Consider the following 27,345-nt stretch of genomic DNA (forward strand, 5'->3'; position numbering starts at 1 on the left):
GTCCCTGAATGTTGTCAGCATTACTGCAGTTAAACCGCGGTTGGTTGCTCAGCCAAGCATTTAGATCGGGTCTCCAATAAGCTCCGAGGAGCTCTCCATATTAAGTAAATTTTGTTGTGCGGTTTGTAGACCCGTATTTTTAACCGCATTACTGTTGTTCTATCCTTGGTTCCCTTCTACAAAGTTTCCTGCACTGACTCTATTATTGGAGTTTGTGGTTTGTAGAGGGTACATGGTACTAGTTCCCGGTCCAGTTATTTTACCTTGAGACAAAGTTTATACTCGGGTAGCCAGGGTTTCAAGTCTTTGGTTCATGGCTTCAATAAGTAGAGTCAAATTCCCTGCTCCCTCTTGTGATTGTTGGTTTGGTGAATTCATGGGTGCACTCAACCTTCCAGAAGGCATACTGACAGTTTCCAAAACAGACGTAAACTCAAATTAAACAAAAACGAAAGGCCAGTACCAAGTAAATTCAGCCGAAAACAAATTTATTGAAACTGTAAAGCACTTTTCGTTTACCGCATAGGCTAAACTTCTTCAGACAATTTCCATTAAAACATACCTCATTTAAGTAATCACACCCTTAGATGCCTAATTAGCCCTTCTAAAAGGTGTATGACCCAAAAATGTATATATTCAAAAATGAAACAACAGTCAATGGTGAACAAATGAAATACAATAATTAAATGTAATATTTATATCTACGTGTTACTATTTAAATAAAACATGTTAAACAGGGGATGAGGTTTCATATATATATATATATATATATATATATATATATATATATATATATATATATATATAAAATCATGCATTTAAACAACATGCTATCAAAATGACAGTTCACTTAAATGTAATTGTTGAACACTTAGTACTTAAGAGAGTTCAATTATGAGGAAGTACTATATACATATATATATATATATATATATATATATATATATATATATATATATATATATATGTATCAAACTTAGAGGAGAGTCACAAGATGTGTTATGTTTAAAAGAATTACCTGTATGATGAAAATGGACATTATTGTAGTTCTCTAATGAGAGTATATTGTATACACTCCATTTTCCTCTCAGATTTCCCCTTCATTTCCTTCCACTATTCCCTTTACTTACTGCTTTAAAGTGAATGGAATCTATGGAGAGCATTTGATATGACAATGTTAAAGAATAAGAAAGTAATTTTGCTAAAATATGGAGTTTTTCATATTCTTTGTGTTGTTGTTCTAGTTATATCTTCTCAGGAGATCTTTTTAATGTGGAGGATGTCCAGTCCATGTCTTCAGTAGTTGGCAAAGGTCATTGCTCTTTATAAAGGAAGGAACTTCTAAATTGTTCAAAATTCTGATACCATTTGATAGGTTAATTTTTATTTTAGCAGGGGAAATTTTCAGATTTGATCCCATTTTGTCTGAGTGTTTTTACAAGAGGTCAGTTTTTTCCTCCTTTGTAAGGTTTTGGCTGAGTAATCATTATCAAATATTTTGTTGTTCTGACCATAGTTTAATAAAGCTTTTTCCCAAGCTGTTTTAAGAATCAAGTCTTTATCAATGAAAGAAAGGAATTTTATTACTATAGATCTTGAAGGAACTATTACAGTAGAAGGCATGGGTTAACCAATAGCTGTCTGTGCTCTTCCAACGCCATAGGAAATCCCTCCTGAAGGTTTAATCTTTTTGGAATCCAAGAAGATAAAAAAGTAACTAAGTCATCTCCTATTTTGTCAGATAAACTAAATATTCTTCAGTTGCATCTCCTTTCTCTGTTTTTGAGGTTGTCTGTTTTGTTTAATAACAGGATGCTTTGAGTTTGTTCCTCCTTTAATCTTAACCTCCATGTCATTTAGATCATTCTCAATGTCAGATGTTTCACTTTGGTGCTGTAGGAACATTTCTTTAAAAATGTCAGTTTGCTTCAAGCAGTTTTGTTTCAAATATCCTAAGGTCTCCTGAAGACCATCTATTTTCAGAAATAGCTCCTGACGTGTTGTCTCCAAATTCATATCCTTCTTCAGAGAAGAGTCAGTGAGAGCGCTTGGAGTTGCTCATTTCTCTTCCAGCCAATAAATCTCCAAAAGAATCTGACAGGAAAAGGTTTATTTGGAGACAAGCTTACACTATTAGAAAATAGTATGTGAAGTAATTTTCCTTAGAAATAAATATTTTCCTGTTTAATCAAATTTTACTGCAGAGCTGTAAAACGTTGATGCTTGTACTCCAATTTTAATGATAAAAACAGTTTAAAGACTGTATAAGCATTTATCCACCCCATCCCATCCATCACAATACTATTTGTATTCCCTTCCTCACTTCCTCACTCACTCACACACACACTCACTCACTCACTCACTCACTCACTCACTCACTCACTCACTCACTCACTCACTCACTCACTCACTCAGTGTCTAGTCTGTTAATACAGCCTCCACAGCAGTACTTCTGACATTCTTAATAACATTTTTGATGTCCCTACTCAAATAACCTGCTTCAACATTTCTCCTTCCATCCAGTTCCCACAGATGCCATCAAAAATATTTAAAGAAATTAAAGCCTCCTACAACTGCACTTGATAATCTATCTGGCAAGTATCTTAAAATGGCAGCTGAGGCTATTGCATATCCAGTTTCAATTCTGATAAATTGATCCATATCTGAAAAAAGTCCCTTCACTACTGGAAAAAATCATTCATTACTCCGCTGCACAAGGGTGGAATCTATATAGATTTTTCAAACAATAGGTGAATTTTCATCTTATTGCCACTATCAAAAAGGTTACAAAAATGTATTTGTACTCAACTATTTCATAGATAACCAACTTCTGTCTTCAATCCAACATGGCTCCCATCCTCATCACAGCACAACTACTGCTTTGCTGAATTTTAATACTGTCAACACCCATAGAAATGCTGAGGGCAACTTCCAGCCTTAGGACTCATCCTCAATGGTTCCATAGCTACCTGTCAAACAGATCACAAGCAGTCCAATGGTAAAATTATCTCTCCCCTTCTTACCTGTAACTATTGGTGACCCATAAGCTCTATACTATTCCCCATACTTTTCACCGCATTCATCATTGACCTGTATGCTGCTAACCTAATGCTACCTGAGATCAGTACATTGATGACTCAACTCTAATCTGCTTTGCCAAATGTCTCTCTGAAGCCCAAGACCTTACACAACCGTCCTTCTTATCGGCTGAAGCACGGCTAAATAATTTACAACTACTACTAACCTCACCCTAAAAACTAAATTACTGCTTTTTTCCCCAAAACACCACTTCCAAAACAGCAGTATTCACTATCATTTCTGTCAAAACATGTTGATAAACAAGTAAACTACACAAAATTATTTGTTGCAATCATAGATGACTAGTTGAAATTCTACCACCATGGATCACACTTGGCATAAAACAACTCATCAAAAACTAGATACATTTTACAGAGTAAAAACCTACCTCACTGACATAGACATATAGCTTCTACTTTCTTACTGCCACCTCTCCTCTGTGCTGCCCCCCAATCTTCGCTAACATTTAAGTTTCACGACTGTCCCAACTTGAGCAATGTTATAATAAATAGCCAAATTTGCAGTAAACTATAACAGTAGAATGCAATACTGCTTAGCCCTCATTAAACTGGTTAGAAGTACCACATCACCTAGCTCTCTCTCAGCTAACTATAATGCAGAAACTTTTTTTATAAGCCAGAAAATTACTCCGCCCTTAACAACTTATTATAACACTACTCCCCCGGTAGAATTTTACAGAGTAGAGAAAAATCACTGTAACCCAATTATGTAATACTAGCTGATTGTATATTTTCAAATTGAATAGCTAAGCTATAAAAGCATATCCCACTACCACTGAAATCCATTCTGAATGCAAACTTATTTAAAACACAACTGAAACGTCACCTTTCAAATCAGTGGATCTGTTCCTGTATATATCCTGGATATTCGCCACTGTTATCTTCAGCTTGTCATATCATCAAACTATTTCTTTTCATTCCGACTCCTATGCCCCACAACTTGTATTCACTGATAACTGAATAGTTTTATAAGCATCTCCCAGTCACATAAATAGTTTTGTGACACTGCTCACCCCACCGCAATACTTCTAATATATCCTTTATGATCACTATATATATATATATATATATATATATATATATATATATATATATATATATATAGTTATCTATAAACCTGTATTACACAGGTCTGTGTTCAGCTACCGAAAAATAAAAAACCCGAACAGTGAAATATCGAATGGAAGACATCAAAGCTGACTATTACTGAAGAATGAAATCATCAAAAAAAAAATCATTAAATGGCCATAACCACAAACACAACCAACCAAGGTGGGGGCTGTGCCCCCCCAACTATACATACCATTTCCGAGATCATTTGCAGTGGGGAATAGGCCATATTTAAAAGGTTTCCCTTCATTTGCTTTATACATTGCTTTACTTCCTGGATTTTGGCCAGCTATGGCCATTCAATGAATTTATTTTCAATGATGTCATTGTTTGGTAATTGTCGGTTTTGATGTCTTCCATTCAATATTTCACCGTTCGGGTTTTTATTTTTCGGTAGCCAAACACAGACCCATATTAGACCACGTCTTAACTACAACATTAGCATTTTATGCCCTACCTAGTTTATGCCCTCACCTCCATTTCTTTGAATTCTTAAGCATTAATCACATGATCTATTATGTATTTGATGAACCCACTAGTACAACTCTTTAGATGTTCAGCGTTCAACATCTACTAATGCATAAGTATCTTTCATACTGTGATAGATTGCCTTTATATCATGTGAATGCAATATCATTAGTAAATGAATGTACTCAGTGTCTGCTGATGTATATTACTTGTTGTTGTTGTGTCTTTCAGCTTTTTCCTGTTAGGGGTCACCACAACAGAACTCCGGTCCGCTAATGATTGGCAGTAGAGTTTGTACATGCCAAGTTGCCAGCTCTGACGCACAACCTTCAACGAAGGTACGGCCATTCACACATGTCTCCACACAGAAGACGCTCTAGCTGAGAATCGAACAAGACAGCGTCGTACTGTGAGGCGGCAACGCTACCGCAGCACCACCACCGCAGTACTAAATATGTTTAAAAATGTTTGTAATATTTTGTAGCTTTTCTTCCCAGGCCTCCACTGAAAAAGATTTTTGTTTTTGTCTTTTTTTTTTTTTTACTAAACCAAGTTTACCCAGTAAACAAAAACAAAACACAGTAAGTACAATTTCTCTTCCCCCATTGACTCAGTGACTGCTCAGTAAATATGTACCCTTCCTTCCTTTCACACAACTCCATTTTCCTTGCCTTCCCATCTACAAAACTACCTCTTCCTTTCCCAACCCACCTGCTAGCTTGCCTGTACAACCTTCCTTCATCAAATCCACTTTTACTCATAATTGTTACAATACATTGTCCTCCATTTGTAGTATGACACCTTATTCTTATTCATTCTTAATACTGCAAAGTCTTATATTTGATTTTCAACTCAAATCTATTTTTCTATCTCAGGTCTTATGTGACACGTATTCTTATCACTATCCTTCTCAACACTCTAACGCCCACATATCTTTGTGTCTTACTTCATAGCTTCCCTGCCTCCCCAGCTCCTCACATGTAAATATACTAGTCACTAGCGTAATTACCATACAACTTGATCTCCTCACAGACTACTGAACTGTTGTTATACCAGAAATATCCCCAGCTATCATAAGCCTCCATTTCAACCATTGTACCCATAATTCCTCACCAGGAATTGCTCCACATCTAGCAGCTCACCTACTCTTTGCTTCAAATACTAAATTGTTACCTCACCTTACTACCATCCCAGAACAAGGCAATATTTTTAAAGAATGAATCCACATGTGAATACATACCTTAACACATGCCCTCCTTCCATGTCAACTATCCTGTCACTCACAGCCCCTCTGATTAGTCTAATAACTCCAAACAGCTAAACTTTACCTTCATAAATATACATAGCACTTGTAATAAAATCATTGAACTGCATACATGTAAAGCTCATTAAACACCATACATTGTTCTCCTTACTGAGACATGGCTGAAATCTCATATAAAAGTCTCAGAAATTTTTCCTCCAGGATATGAAATAATTAGAGCTAACGGGTCTAAAAACAAAAACTGGTGGGGTAACTATCCTCATACAAATTAAGTCTTTACTCCAGCAAAAACGCTACCCAAATTCAATAATGCAGCCATACTTATCTCCTACATAAAATTAAATTACCACAAACTATTTCATTAATTGTTCTATATATCCCCACTGGAAACTCTATATTCTCCCTTGAAGGCAACCTGCTCTGTATTTCACACAATATTACAAATGAAATAGTCATCCTAGGTAATGTCAGTATGAACTGGAGTACTTTCACTTCTAACTATCCTTCTTCTAGCATCAGACTTTGTGGCTTCAAACAACTTATTGCTTTTCTTTCTCACTATAACAAATCCCATGACACTAGTCACATTCTTGACTGGATTGCGGTCCCTGATCCTTCCAACTACACTGCATCAGGACCATTTCCTGGATCCCTTAATGATCACTGTACTACACCTGCTCTCAGAATATTACTCATCATGCCAAACAACAGGTATACAAAATACTCACAATCTCTCAAATGTTAACCCTGAATCATTTTTGGGTGTTGGGAATTCATTTAGGTGAGGTTTAAGTCTACTTTTTAAGCATCCTTAATAGTCTTGCACTACTAAAATCTTAATCTGCCCCTTGGTGTACTAATCAGCTTAGAAGTCTTATTCAAAATAGAGACAATACATGGAAAGACTGGCAGAAACTTAACTCTACAAACTTTACAGCACTGTAGGTTCATAGGTAGTACCTACCTATGAACCTACATTGCTGTAAAGAACTTTGTAGGCTTACTAAAAATCAAGTCAACTTTGATAAGAAACTATAATATTTACAAAACAATCAGAGATATAACCCCAAAAATTCTGGTCATCCATCAAATGATGTTTACACTCCAGAACTAACAATGTCCCAATAACTCCCCTTTAGAAACAGCCCACCATGTTTAACTCGTAGTTCCTTGACAGCCTAGCTGCAGTCACCAATGAATCCTTTCATGAATCATGTCTACCTCCATCCACTAATATGCCTAACCTCACCCTAAAACCAGATACTACCATGTTCATAAAAAATTATTATCCAAATATAAGCCCTGTTAGCGCTCTGCCAATAACCTTCCTGCAGAATACCTCAGAACTGCTAATACCATTGTATATCCAGTCTCCATCTTTATATGCAGATAAATTCAGGAGTCTTATATTCCTGCAATCTGGAAAAAATACCTTATCTTCTACCAAGATATCTAATTTCAGATCCATTTATCCCCCCACTCAAACATGTTGGGAAAATGGGTCCATAAACAACTACTCCAGCATCTCGTAAAGGAAAAACTACTAACCAGTTCTCAACATGGTTTTAGCCCTGACCACAGCACAGCAACTGCCCTCCTAATTTTTATAGATATCATAAATAAAATCAGAAACAGAGGTAAACTTGTATCTTTCTTATTCCTAGACATATCAAAACCTTTCAGCAATGTGTCTCATAAAAAATTCCTACTATAACGATCCACAGTGGGTATCTCACAGCGTACTCTATAGTGGCTTAATAATTACTTGTATGTGTATTACCAAACAGTCAGTCAGGATTCTATCCTTTGCCCTTATCTACTCATTAGTACAGGTGTCCCTCAAAGCTCTATTATTTATCCTCTTCTGTTTAATATCTTTATAAACAATATCCATACTGCTATACAAGTATCCCTTGTACAGTATGCAGATGATTCCATCCTTCTCTGCCTCTCAGACAATCTAGAAAACTTAGAAAAGATTAAACAACCTCACAGTGTTTAACTCTGTGAAATCTGGCTTTGTAATCACCAACCCCTTCATAATCCATAGAAAACAAAAATATTATTATTTTCTCTAAATCACTTAACCCTGACAAACATCACTTTAAAATCACATCCGTAGATAAGACTCCTATTGAATTGGTGCTCCATACAAAACTGCTAGGGGTTACAATATGACCTCCACATACAGAGCGACATTAAAAAAACACACACACACACATACACAAACACTAGGAATGCTATATAAATCCAAAAAAATCCTTACTGCATCCACCTGAGTCACTCTTGCTGCATCCTACTAAGGAAGCTTAACAGTGTTGATCTTTGCAGTTGCACTTGTCGCCCAAAGCCTGCTTGATGATTTTTGGACTTTCTTAACAAATAAAAAAAAAAGAGGATGACGTTTTGATCACATCTCCCAGTGTAAAGATAGCAGGAGTTTAATAATTCTAAAGGCTCCAGGATAAAGCCATGTAAATAATGTTGATCACATGGCTAATTAAGGGAAATCATTTACTGGCTTTTTTAATTCATTAAATAGAAGACAAAGTAATTGAGCCCCAATAGGTTGCCTCATATCTCCCCCCCCCCAACATGACTCCAGCCTTTTATCAATCTGTTAATTAACCAGTGAGTTGTAAAATTAGATAAATTAAGGCATCTAGTCAACCATCCTAACCTTGCCATCTTAATGCTTAATGAACTGGGAGGCATCCTGGCAACTGCAACCTGTGTTATAAAACATATAAGAACATTTAGTAACCAGTGTCTGTCTTTCTGTGGCAAATTTCGATAAAAGGTTTTACATTTTTATAGAGCTGCTGCATAAGCCATCCTACTGTGCACTGCTAATGAATTGTTCAGCAGGTCTGTTGTCCTTCATCTCCAGCTTATCAAATCTGTGATGGAACTGATGCAGGGAACTACTAAGCTTCTGGCACAAGCAAACAAAACCTGGAAAGTTGAACATGTGAAAGGCTGTCATCTATTGTATTCCATTCAGCTTGGACATGTTGGGGGAAGAAAGTTAAACTGAGTTTTAAGCTTAGTAACACCAACTATCTAGTAACAGACTGTACCATGTGAGAATCAGAGGCTGTCTCTTGTAGAACTTGAACTACTGCTTTGTTGTCTGATAAAACATTACTTTATTATCTATAAATTGCACTTGCCATATGTAAATGAACATCCAAATGGGAAGTATCTTGAGACAGGTAATGTCTCTCTGAACTGTTTCAGGTCATGAAGAAGGCCAAGGGGCTACAAATCACTGTCCAACAAAGAAGCTTACCATTCCTGGACTGGATGCCACATTTGTGTATAAATGAAGGACTTCAGATGATACCCAATAAGAATATTTCATTACACTGGCCCAGAAAAACCTTCCACAACCATATATCGTTGATCCTGTCAGACATAGGGATTTGGTGGTTGTTACTCAATCCTTGCTTTTCCCCCTTACAAGGTTCACCATGTCAGCAGTGAATGTCCTACCTAGCAAAATTGCCCTACAAGTGAAGTTAAGGATCCCAAGCAGAGACATCATCTTACTGATCTGACTTTCTTACTGTTTTAAAAACTTGTTAATGGAGGCCTTCAAGTCATTCAAGTTTATTCTCTGGAAGCTTGAAACTTGTGCCAATGACATTAATTTCCTAATCTAAAAATGTGATGCCTCAACTTGGCCCTTCAATTTTTGCCTGGTCAGAGATAGTCCTAGATGCCTGCAGATGTCCAAAAAGATGACCATTCCTTCTTAAAACTCTGCTGACCTTTCCCAGGGATAAGGAAATCATCCAGGCAGTGCATGGTCACTTGCCTCTGGGCTTTTCTTTGAAAGCACCAATGGAGTGCTGTGCTGAATGGTTCAAAGACCAAGCATGCAACAGAATAGCCCATCAACATTGTTCTTCTTTTGGCTTTTCCCAGTTAGGGGTTGCCACAGCAGAACTCCGGTCCGCTAATGATTGGCAGTAGATTTTTACGGTGCCAGCCCAATGCCCAAATTTCAACGAAGGCAAACCCATTCACGCATGTCTTTTGAATGCCACTCGACCATGGGGAGGACATGCAGACTCCACACAGAAGGCACTCCAGCCAAGAATCGAACGGGAGAAGCTCTTACGTTGAGGCAACAATGCTACCACTGCACCACCGTGGCTTATATAGCCCATCAACATTGCATTATCAAAATAGAATTGACCCTTAAAAGAGAGACCCAACATCAGTTAATCCTGTTCTCAGATGGGGAGCAGTCTGAATGCTAACTGTATGACTAGTTTCACAAGTCAGAAGTCATCAAATGTCTAGATAATGATAGCTGCATCATCAAGGGTTGTATACTCATCCCTTGAATTTTGTTTGTCAGTGAAATCATTAACAGGTGTGCCCAAGAGGGAAAAGGGGGTAAATGAGTCAAAACTCACCTGCTTTCTTTTTGGGACTGATGGGAAAAGTCCTGAAGTGTTCCCAGGGTGGTGCCGAAGGTCCTGCCATTCTACCTGATTTGCTTAAGAATTTTAAAACTCTATTCTTTGCCCAGCATGGACTTTAAGTTCTTAATTTTTTTGGTATGAGGCATGGCTGTTTTTATGGGAAAACCAATAAAAAACTTCTCTGCCTCTTGGTAGAGAAAGTTTTGTAATTCCTGAGCAATTTCTGAAACCCTGATGTAGGAGTGAGATGTCTTAACACTGTGATTTACTTCTTTGTGAAGCAACAGCTCTGGCTGGCTGAAAGGAACCTCTCCATCTCGGTGATGGAAAATGTTTCATGGGTAGCATTTTTTTTTTATTTTTTGCTACTGCCATGGGTCTGGTTTGATTGTTTCTTGCCAGCGGTTGTAACTGGGTGGTATTTCCCACAATGTGAACAGCTGCGAGAAAAACGACATGACAACCAAGTGCAACTCCCATGATAAAAAGCCCAGAAGGCCCTTGTTAGGCCTTGGTTTTTCAAATTGCTACACTGAGTATTTGAGCCAGCCTTATCTTGCATAGCACTCAGCCAAGTATCAGAGTGGCATTCTTCCCACTTTAAAAGCTTATTAGTGACCTTTAATTCACTACATTTCTAAATAGCTGATCATAGCATAACCTGGCAACTCCCCCCCCCCCTTATATTGTGTGCCTCTCTTACTGAGAAAAAGTAAACCAGCAACAGTAATGCTTGCTTGAGGTCATTTTCATTGATGACAGCTGTAAAGACTGTAAAACCTGCATCACACAAATCTCATTTTATTTTTTTTTTTGGGGGGGTACTAGCAGTTTACTTACATGCTGCTGCTAAAGCTGTTATGAGTTCCTTTTTTCCAGATTTTTTCTGTTCTTTATAGGCTTTGGATTCCATCAGAATCAGTTAAGTCAAATATGTTTATATATTCCACATGAATAATTTTGTCCTTAATTTTTTAAGGTATGTGAGTGGTGATATGCACTCCAAGACTCATATTGTTTGTCATAGTTGTAGTAGCTAAGAGCTGTACTTATTTGATTTATGTGTCCTGACTGCTCCTAATATTTGTTTTCATCTGAACTAGAACTTTTCTTTGAACTATTAAATGGAGGGTAAGCATTCTGTGGTTTGTTACTATCCTTTGACCCCAGAAAGTTAGTGATTTCTTGAAATGTTTATCCAAAGTTAAATCAAATAATTTAGCTTTTCCTTCTTCAGGAAGGGATGCCAGGAATTCCTCTACGTATTCCTCTTGGCTCTTGACTTGTGAGCTTTTCCCCAACCCGGCACTCTAGTCTTGGCTCTTCATAACTTCCATGGTCACTGATGATTCTGCTTGCATTTTAGCCTCTAGAATGCCGTTGGCAGTTCTTTTCTTTCTGCATCTACTCTTCTTCTGAGGGGCATGGATGGATGCTCAACTATCAAGTTTTCTTTGCTGCACTGTGGCCTCTTTTGGAACCTGTACTGCTGGTCTGACTTCATTGCTCCTCTAACTCATTAAACAGTTCCTCTGCTTCGGAAATTAATTGAGCCCAACAAGATCTGAGGACTTGAAGTGTGTGACACAACCAGAAAGAAGCAAATAATACAAATCTGAGCAACCATTAATTATGTTGCATTTATTACTTTTTGATTGTTTTTCTATATCATTTAAATCTTATTTCATATAAATCTATTTGTAATGAATTACTTAGAATTATTTTGAAAATAAATTTATATGTATGCATATGTATGTATGTGTGCAGTGGCGGCTCATAATATTGGACTGCAGTCCCCCCCCCCCCCCCAGCTGTAAGCCACAATAAAAAAAACTCCTGGAATCCAGGCATGCATTTTGAATCCTTGAATCCGGACTGCTGTTTAACCAGTCCAGATTCAAAAAGGCAGCAGCAGTCTGCAGAAGCCCCAGAAGTCTATGCGGGGGTAACCGCATAGACTGGAAGGGGCTCAGACTGCAAGGTCTGCAGTCTGTGCATTCTTCATAGGTTCATAGGTTCATAGGTTCATACTAGGCTATCTGCCCAAGGGCATTTATAAGCCTAGCCCATAGTTATTTGGCTTTCACCACCCCTATAGTTTGAATAAAACTATGCGTATTATTTTGCTGTGCCTCTGTCAAGCAGTGACACTGAAGTAATCCCTGGGGTATATCTGCGATCCCCCATCCATTGGTCAAGATTCCTCTTGAACAAGGCCAGCGAGGTGCTCTGCCTCACATGTACCGGGATTTTGTTCCACAGCATAGGGAGTCTCTGGGTGATGAATCTGTCCCTCCAGCATGTTCTATTAATAACCGTGTCAAGGTTTAAGTCTCCCGCCCTTGTGGTTCTGAGGGATCTAGATTTTTTTGAGGTGAAGCATATTCATCAAATCAGGGTTTGACATGGCCTTATATGTCAGGCACAGGTCACCTCTGAGCAAGCGGTATGAGACTGAATAGGGCTGGAGTTCTTTCAGTCGGGCAGCATAAGACATATTTTTGAGACCCTTTATCCTTTTGGTGAGGAACTTTTGGGGCCTTTCCAGCTGCTGCAGGTGTCTGGTCAGATACATTCCGAATGGGGCATTGTACTCAATCATAGGTCTAATGAGTGATGAGTACAGGGGGGGCGATGACCTCCCTTGATCTAGATGTGAATCCCTTCATGATCAGGTGGGCAATGTAGAAGGTTTTCCTAACTACTTTAGCAACATGAGTGTCAAAGCGAAGGCTACTGTCAACCTGGGTCCCCAGATCCCTGATGACTTCTTCTGTGCTCAGTGGATTGCCACCTATATGGTAGCTAGGGGTAACCTTGTTTTTCCCGATGGGTATGACTATGCATTTCTTGGCATTTAACTTTAGGCCATGGCTCTGGCACCAGTTATCCATTTCTGTGAGGCCCTTCTGAAGGATATCTGTGTCAGATGTGTTTTCGACTATGGCGCCCAGTTTGCAGTCATCTGCAAACTTTGTCAGCCATAACCCTCCTGTGTTTGCTTGTACTTCAGAAAAGTAGATGCCGAACAAGAGTGGACCCAGGACTGAGCCCTGTGGGACACCACTTGTGACAGGCTTTGAGTCTGACATGGCTCCAGAAACTCTGACCCTGTGGGTTCTGTCACTTAGCCAGTTTGCAACCCATCTTGTGATGTATGGGTTTACATTCAAGCTGATGAGTTTTTTGATGATACCTGAGTGGGGTATTATGTCGAAGGCCTTTGCCAGGTCAAGGTAGGCTGTATGGACTGCCTTTCCCTCATCAATGGCCTTGGTGACTGTCTCAAAAAAGTCAACCAAGTTTAAAAGGCATGATCTGCCTTTGACAAAGCCAAACTGGGTTGGATCTAAAGTCTGCAAGTTCCCTATGTCTTTATTTATGAGTTCCATTATGATCCTCTCCATGGCTTTGCAGATAAGGCTTGTCAAGCTAATGGGACGGTAATTTCCAGGGTCGGTGGAGGCACCGCCCTTGTGAAGTGGGACCACAGTCGCCGTGCGCCACTCCTTGGGTACGTATCCTGAGGTGAGGCTAAGATTAAACAGCTGTCCTAACTGCGGGTTTAATTCCTCATTGAGTTCATGGAGCACACAGCCGGGGACACCATCCGGTCCCATGGATGCTGTGTTTTTTGCTTTGGAGAGAGCAGTTCTCACCTGGGCGTTGGAGATGTTTGGGGGGGCTACAATCCTCTGGTATAGATATCTCTCCTTTTGGGAGGGAGGGGGGGGAGAAGTTTGCACTGAACCTGTCAGCCAGTATGTTGGCAATGTGTGTAGGTTCAGTAATCTTCACATCATTTTGAACTAATTCTGAGCATATCTGGGAGTTTCAGGCACCAAGACACCGGAACAGGAAGCACACACATTCCGGCGCGATCGGGTAGTGTGTGGAAGCTGAGAACAATTCACTCCAATCAGAAGCATGTTTTATAATTTAGCAGAAGCAAGGAGTGTGTACTTTATATATCAGAAGCTGTAGAACAAATTCAGTCCATGATGGGGTTTAGCAGAAGCAGTTTAGAGGTGTGTGTACTTTATTTATTAGAAGCATTAATTCAATCCATGATCGTTTTAAGGTTTATCAGAAGCAATTTAGAGGTGTGTGTACTTTATTTATCAGAAGCATTCATTCAGTCCATGATCGTTGTAGGGTTTATCAGATCGGGTTTAGCAGAAGCAATTTAGAGGTGTGTGTGTACTTTATTTATCAGAAGCATTCATTCAATCCATGATCATTTTAGGGTTTATCAGAAGCAATTTAGAAGTGTGTGTGTGTTTATCAGAAGCAATTTAGAGGAGTGTGCGTGTGTTCATCAGAAGCAATCTAGAAGTGTGTGTGTTTATCAGAAGCAATTTAGAAGTGTGTGTATCAGAAACAATTTAGATGTGTGTGTGTGTGTGTGTGTGTGTGTGTGTGTATCAGAAACAATTTAGATGTGTGTGTGTGTGTATCAGAAGCAATTTAGAAGTGTGTGTGTGTTTATCAGAAGCAATTTAGAAGTGTGTGTTTATCAAAAGCAATTTAGAAGTGTGTGTGTGTATCAGAAGCAGTTTAGAAGTGTGTGTGTGTGTTTATCAGAAGCAATTAAGATGTGTGTGTGTGTGTGTGTGTGTGTGTGTGTGTGTGTGTGTGTGTGTGTGTGTGTGTGTGTGTGTGTGTGTGTGTGTGTAATGCCCCAGTTGATATACACTGGTGGCTAGAGAGAACTCAGGATACCTGGTGGTGGTTAGAGAATACCTCTGGCTTGAACCCTGTACCTTGGGGGCAGGTAGCAAGAGCCTGAATTCCCTAACCACCACCCTTAATGAAAACTTTCCAGATTTTTGCCTCATATTTGTGTTCTGTTCTGTTCCTCATAAAGTCTGTGGTTTCTGGATTTTTAATTCATTAAATAGCTGATGGTCTAGTGGTGCAGTGTTGCTTCACAGCTAGAGGTTCTCTGGTTTGATTCTTGGCTGGGGAGCCTTCTGTTTGGAATGTACATGTCCTCCCTGTGTTTGTGTGGGTTTCCTCTGGGTGCTCTGGTGTCTTCCCATGTTACAAGGACATGTGTCTGGAGTGTTTCTCCCTGGGCCTCTGCTGAAAATTGGCTTTTGTTCCAAGTCAGACATTCCTGGTTAACATATGTTAAGTAAATTAAAATGAAAGGCATTTGAATTTCAGACTTTATATTCTTCATAAAGTACATGGTAACACAAAACCTTTTATTCTAGCAATTTTCTAAGTTTATAAGATGAATATTTGAAATGTGTCCCTATTTGTGAGACAGTATCCCCCCCATTATTGGCTTTGTCCTGTTTTTTTGTGCTAAGATTGAGAGCTATGGTGAGAACTGAATTCAGTGAATATGTTTGGGGGCTGTATTCCCCATTATTGGCTTTGTCCAGATGTTTTGTGCAAAGAGGTTGACAGCTATGGTGAGACCTGCATTCACTAAATGGTAGCCATTTAAGTTTCAGTCTTCCTCTCTTTCACAAAACAGCTGATTTGGTATAGTGATATCTTGCTCTGACTGTTTTGCATAGGGTCCTGGGTTCAAATCTTGGCAGTGAAATGTATGGTGGTAACACAGCATTTTATTCTAGCAACTTTCCAAGATTATTCAAACAATGTTTAAAATGTGTCCCTGGCTTTTGTCCCCCCCCCCCGCAATAAGTGTAGGCTTTTTCCAGATTTCTTGTGCTACAAAGTTGAGAGATACAGCTGAGTGTTAAGTAGATTTTACAAGGAGCTGAGAGCTGCAGGGGAAGAGAAGTTTAGTGCTGATTATGCTGAGTCTGCCTGCATTGTTAATAGCACAACAGGTAGTGTTCTTGCTTTTGATGCAGAAGGCTGTGGGTTCTAATCCCACAGTATGTACATGCATTGTTGATACTATACTGTGTTGTAAAGGAGGTGGATACCACAGTCCTTTTTGGTGAAGATACCTAGTAACTATGAACCTATTATCAGTTTGCCATCCATTCCCTATTGCAACATTACTAGCTTATCATTTTTAAAGCAACCTAGGCAATTTATTCCTCAAGGGCAACAGGCACTTTATTTGTAGATGAAACAATGAAATATAAAGTTGTTTGCTAGCAGCAACCTCTTCATTAGTTACAGATCTCTTTAATGTTGACTTATTTAGATTATTTTACTTCTTCAGAGTTTGTGCATATTTACTGATACTGGTGGATTGTAGATGTTTGAGTAGACTTTTATGATGGAAATGTTCTGAATTGGGCAGTTTTGTCATTATTGGTGCATGCATTTTGTTTAATTGTTTACTGGAAAAATGTTCAAAACAATAAATCTCAAATGCCATCTAACAACTGTACTGTATTATACAAGGAATATAATTTAATACAATCAGGAAGGTGTATGAAAGAACACATGTATGTTTCATGTGCAAGGGGTCTATGATTTGAAAACAGCCCAAAGTTAATCTTTATCTGCCACTGGCAAAATGTATTTTCTTTGAACGTGGGTTTCAATGCTGTTTCAATGAATGTGAGTTTCAAGGGCAGATAAGTTTTAATGCCAAGTCTGTTTTCATTGTGAGACTGCATTGCTTTGTTTAGCAGATGTCTATTAGTGTCTGTGCTGTAAAATGCAAAATAAAACTTTCAAATGAAATCCAAATCATCGCAGAAGTAAAGCAGTATGCACATTACAGTGTTTATGGTAAATGGGGTGAAATAGCCAAGTAATGGGACATTGGAATGGCTGCAGGGGTGAGGCTCCATTCGACCATGATTTTGTGAGTGGGGGAGGGCGGCATACTCAAAGACAGCCCCAAGCTGAACTATACCTCTCAACTGTCCAGATTTTTGCAGAATGAATAGATTTTTGCTTCTTATTTTTAGTTTGTTCCTCATATAATTTGTGGTTTTCTGGCAAATCATTTAGGAATAAAGTCACTAAATAATGACAGACATTGAGTTTCAGACTTCATAACCTTCTGAAAAATGCATGGTAAAGCAAGACCTGTTATTCTATCAACTGTCTACGTTTATACAAGAGCAATTTTTAGTACTGTTTGTATGTTCACCCAATATATTTGGCCTTGTCCAGATTTCCTGCATTATGAGCTTGAGAGATACGTGCAAATAAATCACTTTATAGATTTAGGAATACCCAAACCTCTCAACTGTCCCCGATTTTGGCTCAAAATGTTGCTCTCCCCTGGAAGAAAATGTGGAGGGTTTACAATTACAAATTACTGTAATGATCAGAGTTATAGATTGTTTATTTCAGAAATGCATGTAGATTCTTTTATTTTGTCAGCTGCTCAAGTTAACAGTACTAATATTAAAAAAGAGTCCCTTTGACAGGTTCCCAGCTATATTGTGTGGCAATGTTATATTTTTGCATCACATTTTTGGTCTATTTTTCATAAAATTGTGTTTTTTTCTGACAAATTAGTGGCAAATCATTAAAGATTGAAGTTAGAAAATAATAACAGAGTTTTAGATTTCATACCCTTCAGAAAATTCATACTAATGCAAGGCCTACTATTATTCTATTATCTTTCTACATTTATAAGAGCAATATTTAAAAATTGTCCTTATTTTGGGGCCTTTGTCCCACTTCTATGCATGGCTGTGTCCAGATTTCTTGCTCTGAGGTTGAGAGGTATGACAAATGTGTCAGAGCCCTCACGGTCAGCCAGAGACATTTCAAATTGTGACATACTTGTTGCACACCACTCCCCCATGTAGTGACTAGATATGTCCAAGCAAGGCAAGGAGCAGTTATGCAGTATAAGTGTGCAGAGTGTTCCCTCATCCCAAGTCAGACACAAGTACTGCAGTGGCTTTTCATCTGTCCTTGATTTTGCAGAATGTTCTGGTTTTCTGTCATATTTTTATACTGTTGATTTATGCTTCTTATTATTCAGAAAATGCAAGCTGTTGCAGTGCCCTGTTGCTCTATGTTTAAGTAGAAATGCTTTAATGACCATCAGGTAAACTTGTTTGAGATTGTTAGCTGCAAGTAAGCTTTAATAAGCATACTGTTAAAGAATTACCAACATTGAAAGCCTTTTTGTTGTTGCCATGCGGAGAATATTTACATAAATAGATAATGTATAAGCCTTGGGTATTGAAATGCATATGACAGTATTTGTAATAAAGTACAGGATTACAGTATTTTCAGAAACTCATTACATCTGTTGGAGACTTGCACTCATCTTTGCAGGCTTTATCCATAAACTAAATAGAATACCAATATATCATGTGTGGTCCATAACCTGTGCAGTAATCCTTGAAGCAATTTGTGTTGAGCTTGTTTCTTGTTTGCTGTTCATTTTCTACTTTGATCGTGTTTTCCCCATGAAACAAGTAGATAGTTGTTGTCAGGCAGCAGGTCTTTTTTGGATAAGAAACATTTTTTACAAGTGGGGGTATCACAGTGATTGCTACTTTCAGCATGTTACTTGGCACTTTTATAAAGTTGAATATAAATTATAATTTGAACTGCAGTGCAAGAAGTGGTTTGAGTTGAGTGCTGCTTTTTTTTTAACAATTTATTTTGACTGGCATTCCAGTGATGTATTTACAAAGTAATTTATTTTTTCATGCCTCGCAACTTTTTTGTTTCCATCTAGATATTAAGTAAGATGTCATGTAGTCAATGCACTGAAATATTTTTTTTTCTTCTACACTTCCTTTTGTCTTGATTGGACTCTCGTAATGACCCAGGGCAGCGTGTTTAATTAAAGTTCCAGTTGTTGTGGTTTTTGAGCATTGCTCCACCCCTTTCTAGTTGGCCACACCCCTTACAATTGACCCCATTCATTCAGTTGTCTCCTGCAGCCTCCCTTTGATTTAAAGTCACCAGCCACCACTGTGTGTGTTTGTGTGTTTGTGTGTGTGTGTAGAAAGAGAGAGAAAGGCAGAGACTTACATTTTTCTTATTCTTTCATTTATCAGTTTCTCATACTTACTAACTTTCACCCAATAATATCTTGGACATCCCCATCATTCATCCCCTAAGTGATAATAATGCTTCAGTTTGTTGCATTTTATTATCATAATAAATTTAAAGTCAAGTTATAGAAATTGTATTTTCTAATACTATTACTAGATTGAATTAACATGTACATAAACAATTATTGCTGGCCATATTTTTCATAAAATCAGTAAATGGCACTTATCTGTCTCTTTTTTTTTTGAATGAGTGGTTGGGGAGGTTTTGGGGGAGCACATGGAACAAAGGTGGTGAATTACCATAAATAATAGCAATAAGTGGAGTTATAGCTTACTTTTACTTCAAAACATGTATACTAATTCACATTCTCTTATACAATCAAGATCCCCATTTCATAGTACTAATAATTTGAAAATGTCCCTGATTATTTCTTGATTGCTCATGATTCTGTTGAGATTTGTCCCTGGTTCATTAAGATCTAATATTTCTTTATAATTTCTTTTACTTTTTGTCTTAACATAGTCTTATTATTTATATAAAATGCTTAACTTGATTCCATAAATGTTGGATCTGTTCATTTTAAGAATCATTATATTAATACTAAATATGGAAATGCTGTGTTTTTTTTTTTTTTATTTTTTTATAACATTATAACTTGCCAGGTATCCACTGCTCAGAATCCAAATAGATAAAATTTGGTGCCCAACGGTGCACTTGAGCTGTTCACCTCATTTAAATCTGCCTGTCGATACAACACCTCAAATTTTGTTTTGTCCCACTTCATCAGTGAAGACAAAAAAATATAACAGCCAGTATAATCCATTATCTTTGCCAGTATGTCAAGTGTCAAGTACACCTAAACAGATCAAACTCCTAGTTTCCAGGTTCCCAAACTGCACAAGAACCAAATCTCACCAACACTTTGCCTCACTCCTCATTTACACAAAATCCATTTACCACATCAGACAGCCCAACTAGAGCCAAAGTCAGCCAGTGGATCACTTAGAAACAAAATAACTTCAGTGACCACCAACGCCAAATATTCTACTCACCTTTCTTTTATTGCCAAATATGTTGTGTGACATGAGGCACCCATCTGCTCATAATACTATTAATCATCTACGTATGACTTCACAAATATCCTTATAACCAACAAATGTATAAAATAGTCTGTTAAATGTCTTTTTTCATGTTAATTAAATAAGAGCTGAGAAATCAAACCCTGTACCACAGGGACTACAGTTCACTGCATTAAGAATGATGACTCAGTTGAACATTGCAGTATTTAATTTTTTTTATACATACCCCCATGGTAGCTAGCGATTGGTTCCAAGGATGTGATGTCATAATGAAGCTGTTATGCCTAGACAGTAATGAAAAAATGAACAGAGGAAGACCTCTCACTGCTCTGATCATCAAATTCTGGTGAAGCTTCATGTCCGCAGGAATAAATATTCTACCTGACTTCCCCCAATGCCATTACTGTGGTGCTAGTCTCAAGCTAACAATTACATCTGGTTGGCCAAATGTTACTAATCTTCAGCCATATCATATACTGTGTCTTTTAAAGTTATGATGTCAGACCTGAGTTTCTGCTTTCTGACTTTAGGCACCAAATTCTAAACATGTACTACTGTTTCTAACCCCCCACGCCCCACAAGGAAACACATATGCATTTCTTACAGATTTCCCAGCAGCCTAAAGTATCCGGTCTCCCATAATGTTACTAAGTGGTGTATGGATCATATGACCCTTTGGAGGCAGTCAGTACAATAATTAAGAAATGGCCAAAATCTCAGACCTCAGTGGTCTGTTTCTGGATTATCCTGATGATATTCAGATTATATTGTATATTGTTCCAGCTAGCAATTTGCAGCCAGGTTGTTTTGCTCAGTTATTTTAATTGTATAAATCTTGCTTTGCATTCTGATAGTAATGTTTCAGCCTCCTGTGATCAAAATGCTGTGTGATGTCTCTGACTCCATTGTATCACATATCAAACAGTGATGCAGGTTTTATTTATGTTGACTGTTTTCTGTAATTAACCTGCAGACTAAACCTGGTATTTACTTGTTTTCAGTTAAGCATTTTAAGTCTCTAGAAACTTGCAAGGCTGAATGGTTTTTGCTAATCTGTGAATGAGTCAGGGGCAAGACTGCATGCCTGTTGCTAATTTGTGAATGAGTCAGGAGTAGTTCATTACCATTTATATTAGTAAACTAGGTGTTATCCTACAGTAACGCTCCGCTTAGTGATGGTATGTGTCAACATGGTTTTTCACCTTTATTGTGAAATTATCAAACATTTTGCAGAATCGGTCATTTCATATAGCAGTCCTTCAAAAATGTACAAGGAAATTGCATAGATTAAGGAAAAGACACCTGGATTGTGAATGTTCAGTAGATTACTGAAATCTACATGACTTCTCTCTGTAGTTAATTTGTTTTTAGCAATGTTTTATAACTAGTTAGTTTATATTCATAATTACTATTCATATGTGATCTTCACAGAAGAAATTACTGCATGTGATGAACTTTTTTTTACCAAGTTCATCACAGGAAATTCCAAGCTAAGATGCAGCAGTGGGACTGAAGCCTTTGTCAGGTGTAATAGGTCTGTATTTTGTACTCTACTATGCTGCATTTGGTTTATTATATATCTTATTCAGGGTCTTGCTTTGGAGTAGCCAGAGTCAAATCTGTCAAGTAGGGCATAAAGCAGAGATGCAGTTCTAGACAGGATGCCAGTCTACTGTAAGACAAACTGACAGCCAGACACACACACAAACACACACATATGCAAGTGTGCATGCTCATACTGAGGGACAGTTTAGTAGATGTCCAGTTTACTTATCAGCATGTCTTTGAGGGAGAGACCAGGGATGCTTAAAAAACTCACATGGACATGAAAAGGATTTGAAGATGGTTTCTGTCTTGAAACTGAACTGGCAAACCGAGTGCTGAGAGGCAGTAACATTGACTTCTGCATCATTCTACCACCTTGCAGGACTACATATTCATTAAGCAGAAGTCTCTACTGTTAATGGTAGAAAAGAATAAATTTTTGAAAATGCAGAAAAAACAGCTAGTACATCTGCACACCACTAGCAATAAGCAGATTACTTATTAAAAGTGATCTTGTAAATACTCCTTGGAAATTTTAAACTCCTTACCTGAAATTTGTAGTTGTAGACAACAGTCACTTAATCCTTTGTTAACCAAGGAGTAGACTGGTCCTTGTAGTTCTAATGCAGACCATAAGTGCAAAAGTTTGTGTGTGTGTGTGTGTGTGTGTGTGTGTGTGTGTGTGTGTGTGTGTGTGTGTGTGTATGTATATATATATATATATATATATATATATATATATATACATATATATATATATATATATATATATATTTTTTTTTTTGCAGGAGGCAAGCCCTCCTGCACCGCCCTTCCTATTCTATATTCTAAATCACAGATTGCACAGTCACTGGGGAAGTGAGTATATTTCCCTAACTGGGGATTGTTGATCTTGCATACCAGTCGGCTATCTGTTTAGTCAACCAAACTTGGTCGATTAAACAGGTGGTGACCAAAGTATCTTTCAACAAAGTTCATGGGACCCATATATATAAAATATGCATGCATATAAATATATATAAAAAATATAAATATATATAGTATGTATACACACATATATAAATATATATATAAATACATATATATATATATATATATATATATATATATATATATATATATATATACACCTGTATACATGCTTATACATAGACACAGAAAGTGAGAGACAGACAGAAGGCAAGAGATAATAGATATGGGCTAAGTATAACCATAGCAAATCTTGAAATATGAAATAAATAGCAACTCTTGGCTTAGAAACTTAACTATAGTTCAGACTAAAGTGGGATGCCTTGTGGGGGATTTGACATATAGTGTGTATAAACTGGCAGAAGAGACCTTCTACGTCCAAGACCTGGATGCACACTCACAAGCACATAAAGGCGTGCACACACATCTACAGTTGTACTTCATAACATCTTTCTGTTTAGTGTCATAAAAAATTATAACAGTAACTGTGACAAGTATTTGGTGGAAGGTAGTTACATTACTTTTGATTGCTTAGTAAAATAAAATCACATCCCAGCTACATATCTCATCAGTTGCTACAATTTAATGTTTCTACCCTATACATTAATCAGCCTGATTTAAAAAAAAATGTTATTACTGAATGCTTAGCAAAACAAAATTTGAGTTTGTTCTAAATTCTATGATCTTACCCTGTACATTACAGAGAGCAGTTCCATCCTGAAGTAATGAGACTAGGGGTAAGTACAAGAAATGAACAAAATTCATTGTGTAACACCCTTCATGGTATGTCACATACCTGCATAGAAAAGCAGAGGCAGTGCTTCTGTTGTGCAACATAGAAATAAAAAAGCTTGGCAATTCCTGATTTAAAAATTAACTGTTTAGTGCGCAGTTATTTGCTGCTGTTTGTCTTTATGTTGATGTGGAAGTTTTACCTCTGGCAGTGCTTTCACATAGTACTCGTAAAGATGACTGAACTAATCCATCTATAAGGAGGGGTAGGTTCTGCCTTGACAAATACTCCTGTTACCATGGAGATGAAGGGACCAATCTCCTGTTTCTGTTTTGGACTGTACTATATTGACCACAGTGAGGTAAAAGAATTAATTCTTGAACATTTAGTTTGTTGCATGTGACAAGCCTGAAAAATGTGAGGCAAAGCTGCGTCATTTTTCTATTTTATATTTCAAATATGGGTGTAATCTTAAGACAGTGAACCTTCAGAACTAATCTTAGCCTGCAGAGTTTCCATTTATTCCTCCAGTGTCCTAACCTTTCTAATAACAGAAATGCACAGTGAGGTTAATACCAACCCTAGAGCTGCTTTTGGTTCATCTGATGCAGGGCTTGATGTTTGTTACATCACAGAGTCACTTGCGTGTGCTGTCCCTCTGTGCTTAAGGCTTGAATGAACAGGCAGCGGCTGGGATGAGGAGTTTTGCATCTTTCTAGTGTGCCCCGTCTGACCTCTCGATTTATTATAACAGCAACAACTCAGCACCAAGATGGCTTGCAGAAGATATTATTTGTAAGTAGAAATATTATTCTGGCTGTGGGAGGGTCTTAAGCCAAGTAGTTGAGGGTATGTTTGCATTCTGGGGGTCCTAAAATGCACATAAGGAGTTTGCTGATATTTGACTTCTTGAAGCCATTTTAGCTGCTGGAGTGGAATAAATTTTGCTTGCATCTTCCTTGGTTATATATTTCTGGATGAACAATCCATCCACTTTGATAAGACACTATGTTAGCCATTTTTTAATGTATATTTTAATTATATGCTGATCTTCTTTGCTATGTTGAAGGACTAAGGCACCACACATAAGGCAATAACTCATCAGCTAACTAAAATAGCAGAACGCTACATGCATATGTATGTGTATGCATGTATGTATATGTATGTGTGTGATAAAATAAGCTTACTCCAAAGAAAATATAAATGTCTGTAGCATGTCATTTGTGCGTACAAAACATTGATTTCTGTACACTGTCATACAGAAATTAGCTGTCACCAAATCACTTCAATATCATTATGCCTTTTAGAGCCTGAAAACCCAAATAATTAAATGCAATATTTCAAAAATATAAAGAATAAAATGGGAAATGGATTTTTTTTTTTTATTAATGTGGCAAGATTAATTCATGACTTGTCACAGCTGACTGGAGAGCTAACAGCATGTATGTTTACTGTCAGAAGAAAATGTTGGCAAGGTTTGCACTGTGTGTGTGTGACATCACAGACTCAGGCATGTATTTATAGAAATGGTGCGTGGTCCTTTTTGTGGGTCATTTCTAGGGGAACCAATAATCACTTATCCACACAGTCATAAAGGGGTGATGCAAGATGTGGCCATAGCTGTTTACCCTGCTAAGTCTGAGTATACTGAATAAATAAGATGGGTACAGGAGACGACGGCCTGGAGGTTAAGAACATTTTCAATAGCAGATTGAGAAATACGACTTTTTAGATTGTTTCAGAACTCTTAAGTAAGAAGGTGGCCTGACTTCTTGGTTTATGCAAGCAAATATTTACTCAGAAATGATATATTGTCTGTCAAACGGAATGATATAAATCAAGGTTGGTCATAAATAAATAGAATGCTGCTAATAAAAATAAAATCTACAGATCTTTCCCTCCTTCTGTGTCCTCTGACACTGAAAATCAATCTCTAGATGAACAGTTTGTGTCTTCAGTTGTTATACATGCTATATTTGTTATGGTTGCAGGGGGTTTACCTAGTACAGTAAGTAACTCTTCGTGACATCTTGGAATGCTGAAATCATACCCTAGAAATGCTTGTATGGAGTAACAGTCCAGCTTGCCTTGGGGTGGGGTAGATGGTGTAAGGAAAAGGGAACTATAAGCAGATGTACTTAAAATTCAGAACAAACAAGACTTCGCAGAAGTGTGTTTCATTTCAGATACAGTGGGCATTACTTCCAATGTAATAAAAAATAGGAAACGTGGGTCTAACAGTCCTAGAAAGTAAAGTAATCATTTTGTGGTCATCTGTTATACAGGTGTAACTTCTAGGATAGCAATATGCATGCTGCTTATGTGTTGATTTGGAATGGAGAAACCATTTACCTAAGGACTGATGCTTTTCTCAGACACGATGTACTTCATAAAAAACATCTTTGGCTAAGAGGAATGAAACACTGAACTGAATTCCAAGTTTGTTGCAAATTTTATATATATGGATATAAATGTATACTAACTTGAGGTATAAACTAAATAGAACAAATTAATGTTTGAGTTAAAATCAAATGTTTTTTACAAGCATTATTGCTGATTGGAGTACAAAATATTTGTCGTTCAACAGATTCAGTCAATAGATAAAATTTATGTCCCCATCTTACAGAGTTATGCATTTTTATTAGCACTTTTGTTTGGAATGACATGACAAGCAAACTAAACATCTTACGATACTGTAGCCGTAATTTGCCCCAAGGGCAGTTAAGTCACTAAGGGCTTATAAGAATGGGTGTGCTTACTTCATTCTGCAGATTTCCTGCAGAAGAGTGATCATTTACACTGGTACTTGTGCTGTGGGCATGCTTAGGGCGTTAGAATTTGGTGTGGACAGGACACTGCATAATGTTTGAGTGGCACTATTAGTATTCGTAATCCTGCAATGAGGCAATAAGAGAGAAAAAAAACAGAAACATGCTAAGCCTTCTGATCATGACGGGTGTATTTGGGATTTGATCCTTGATATCGGGCAGCACTGAGTATCAAACAGTGCAAAGTCGCATCACCAGTAAATTGTCTGAGGTTATTTCTTTGCACAAAGTATGTATGAGCTGAATGACTACCTGAATCATGAAGCGAATGGGATATGAGTAGAAGCAAAGCTTCTAGAAAGGAAAGGCATTTTAACAAAAGCTCATTACCTGGTGAGAGGAAATAACACGAGCAGTCAGAAAAATATTTTCAGCTACAAAGCTCACCACTATTTTTATTGTTCATTTAATGTCCTTATTTTAATAGATAAAGGCCCTTCTTGACATTATGATTTTAAAATTCAGTCATGTGCATCAGCGTGAGTAAGCCATTATTCTTTTCAGGTATAGGAACAGCAGTGTGTTTTATCATTTTAGATGTGTATATATATATATATAAAATGGATTCACTTCATAATCTCGAATGAAGTCGAATGCACGAAACACCGAACATACATAAACCCGACACCCAAAATTGCGAATCCACAAAATCCCAAAAAACACACATCACACACTAGAAAACACATACATACACACCTCCCAACACTTCCCTACAACAAGCATAACACACATGCACACAACCAAAAACATACACAAACCTACCCTTAGTATATGCAGGGGGGCAAGCTCCCATGCACCCCCCACTAATATATCCTAACTCTGAGGTTGCACAACAGTCCATAACACACACAGCCCAGCACAGCACATTCCACACCCCCCCCGCACAAACACACATC

At 37.6% G+C, this 27,345-nt stretch overlaps 1 protein-coding gene across 5 annotated transcripts in view; it reads left to right on the plus strand.

Moving 5' to 3' along the window:
• IQSEC1 (IQ motif and Sec7 domain ArfGEF 1) overlaps nt 1-27,345 on the plus strand; it is a 2,803,266-nt gene that overhangs the window by 532,346 nt on the left and 2,243,575 nt on the right. Inside the window, exon 1 of one of the 5 annotated variants that reach the window (XM_044078079.1) lies at nt 24,118-24,416. The exons of 1 other annotated variant lie outside the window; for it this stretch is intronic. In XM_044078079.1, coding sequence (XP_043934014.1) covers nt 24,394-24,416 — 23 coding nt within the window. In that variant the 5' untranslated portion in view covers nt 24,118-24,393. Of the gene's footprint in view, nt 1-24,117; nt 24,417-27,345 lie in introns of those variants that run through there. 3 more of the 5 variants (XM_044078080.1, XM_044078073.1, XM_044078074.1) reach the window with 3 other exon arrangements.

The sequence above is a fragment of the Protopterus annectens genome, chromosome 7.part0, assembly GCF_019279795.1.
Source record: "Protopterus annectens isolate FY-2018-M chromosome 7.part0, PAN1.0, whole genome shotgun sequence".
Classification (NCBI taxonomy): Eukaryota; Metazoa; Chordata; order Ceratodontiformes; family Protopteridae; genus Protopterus; species Protopterus annectens.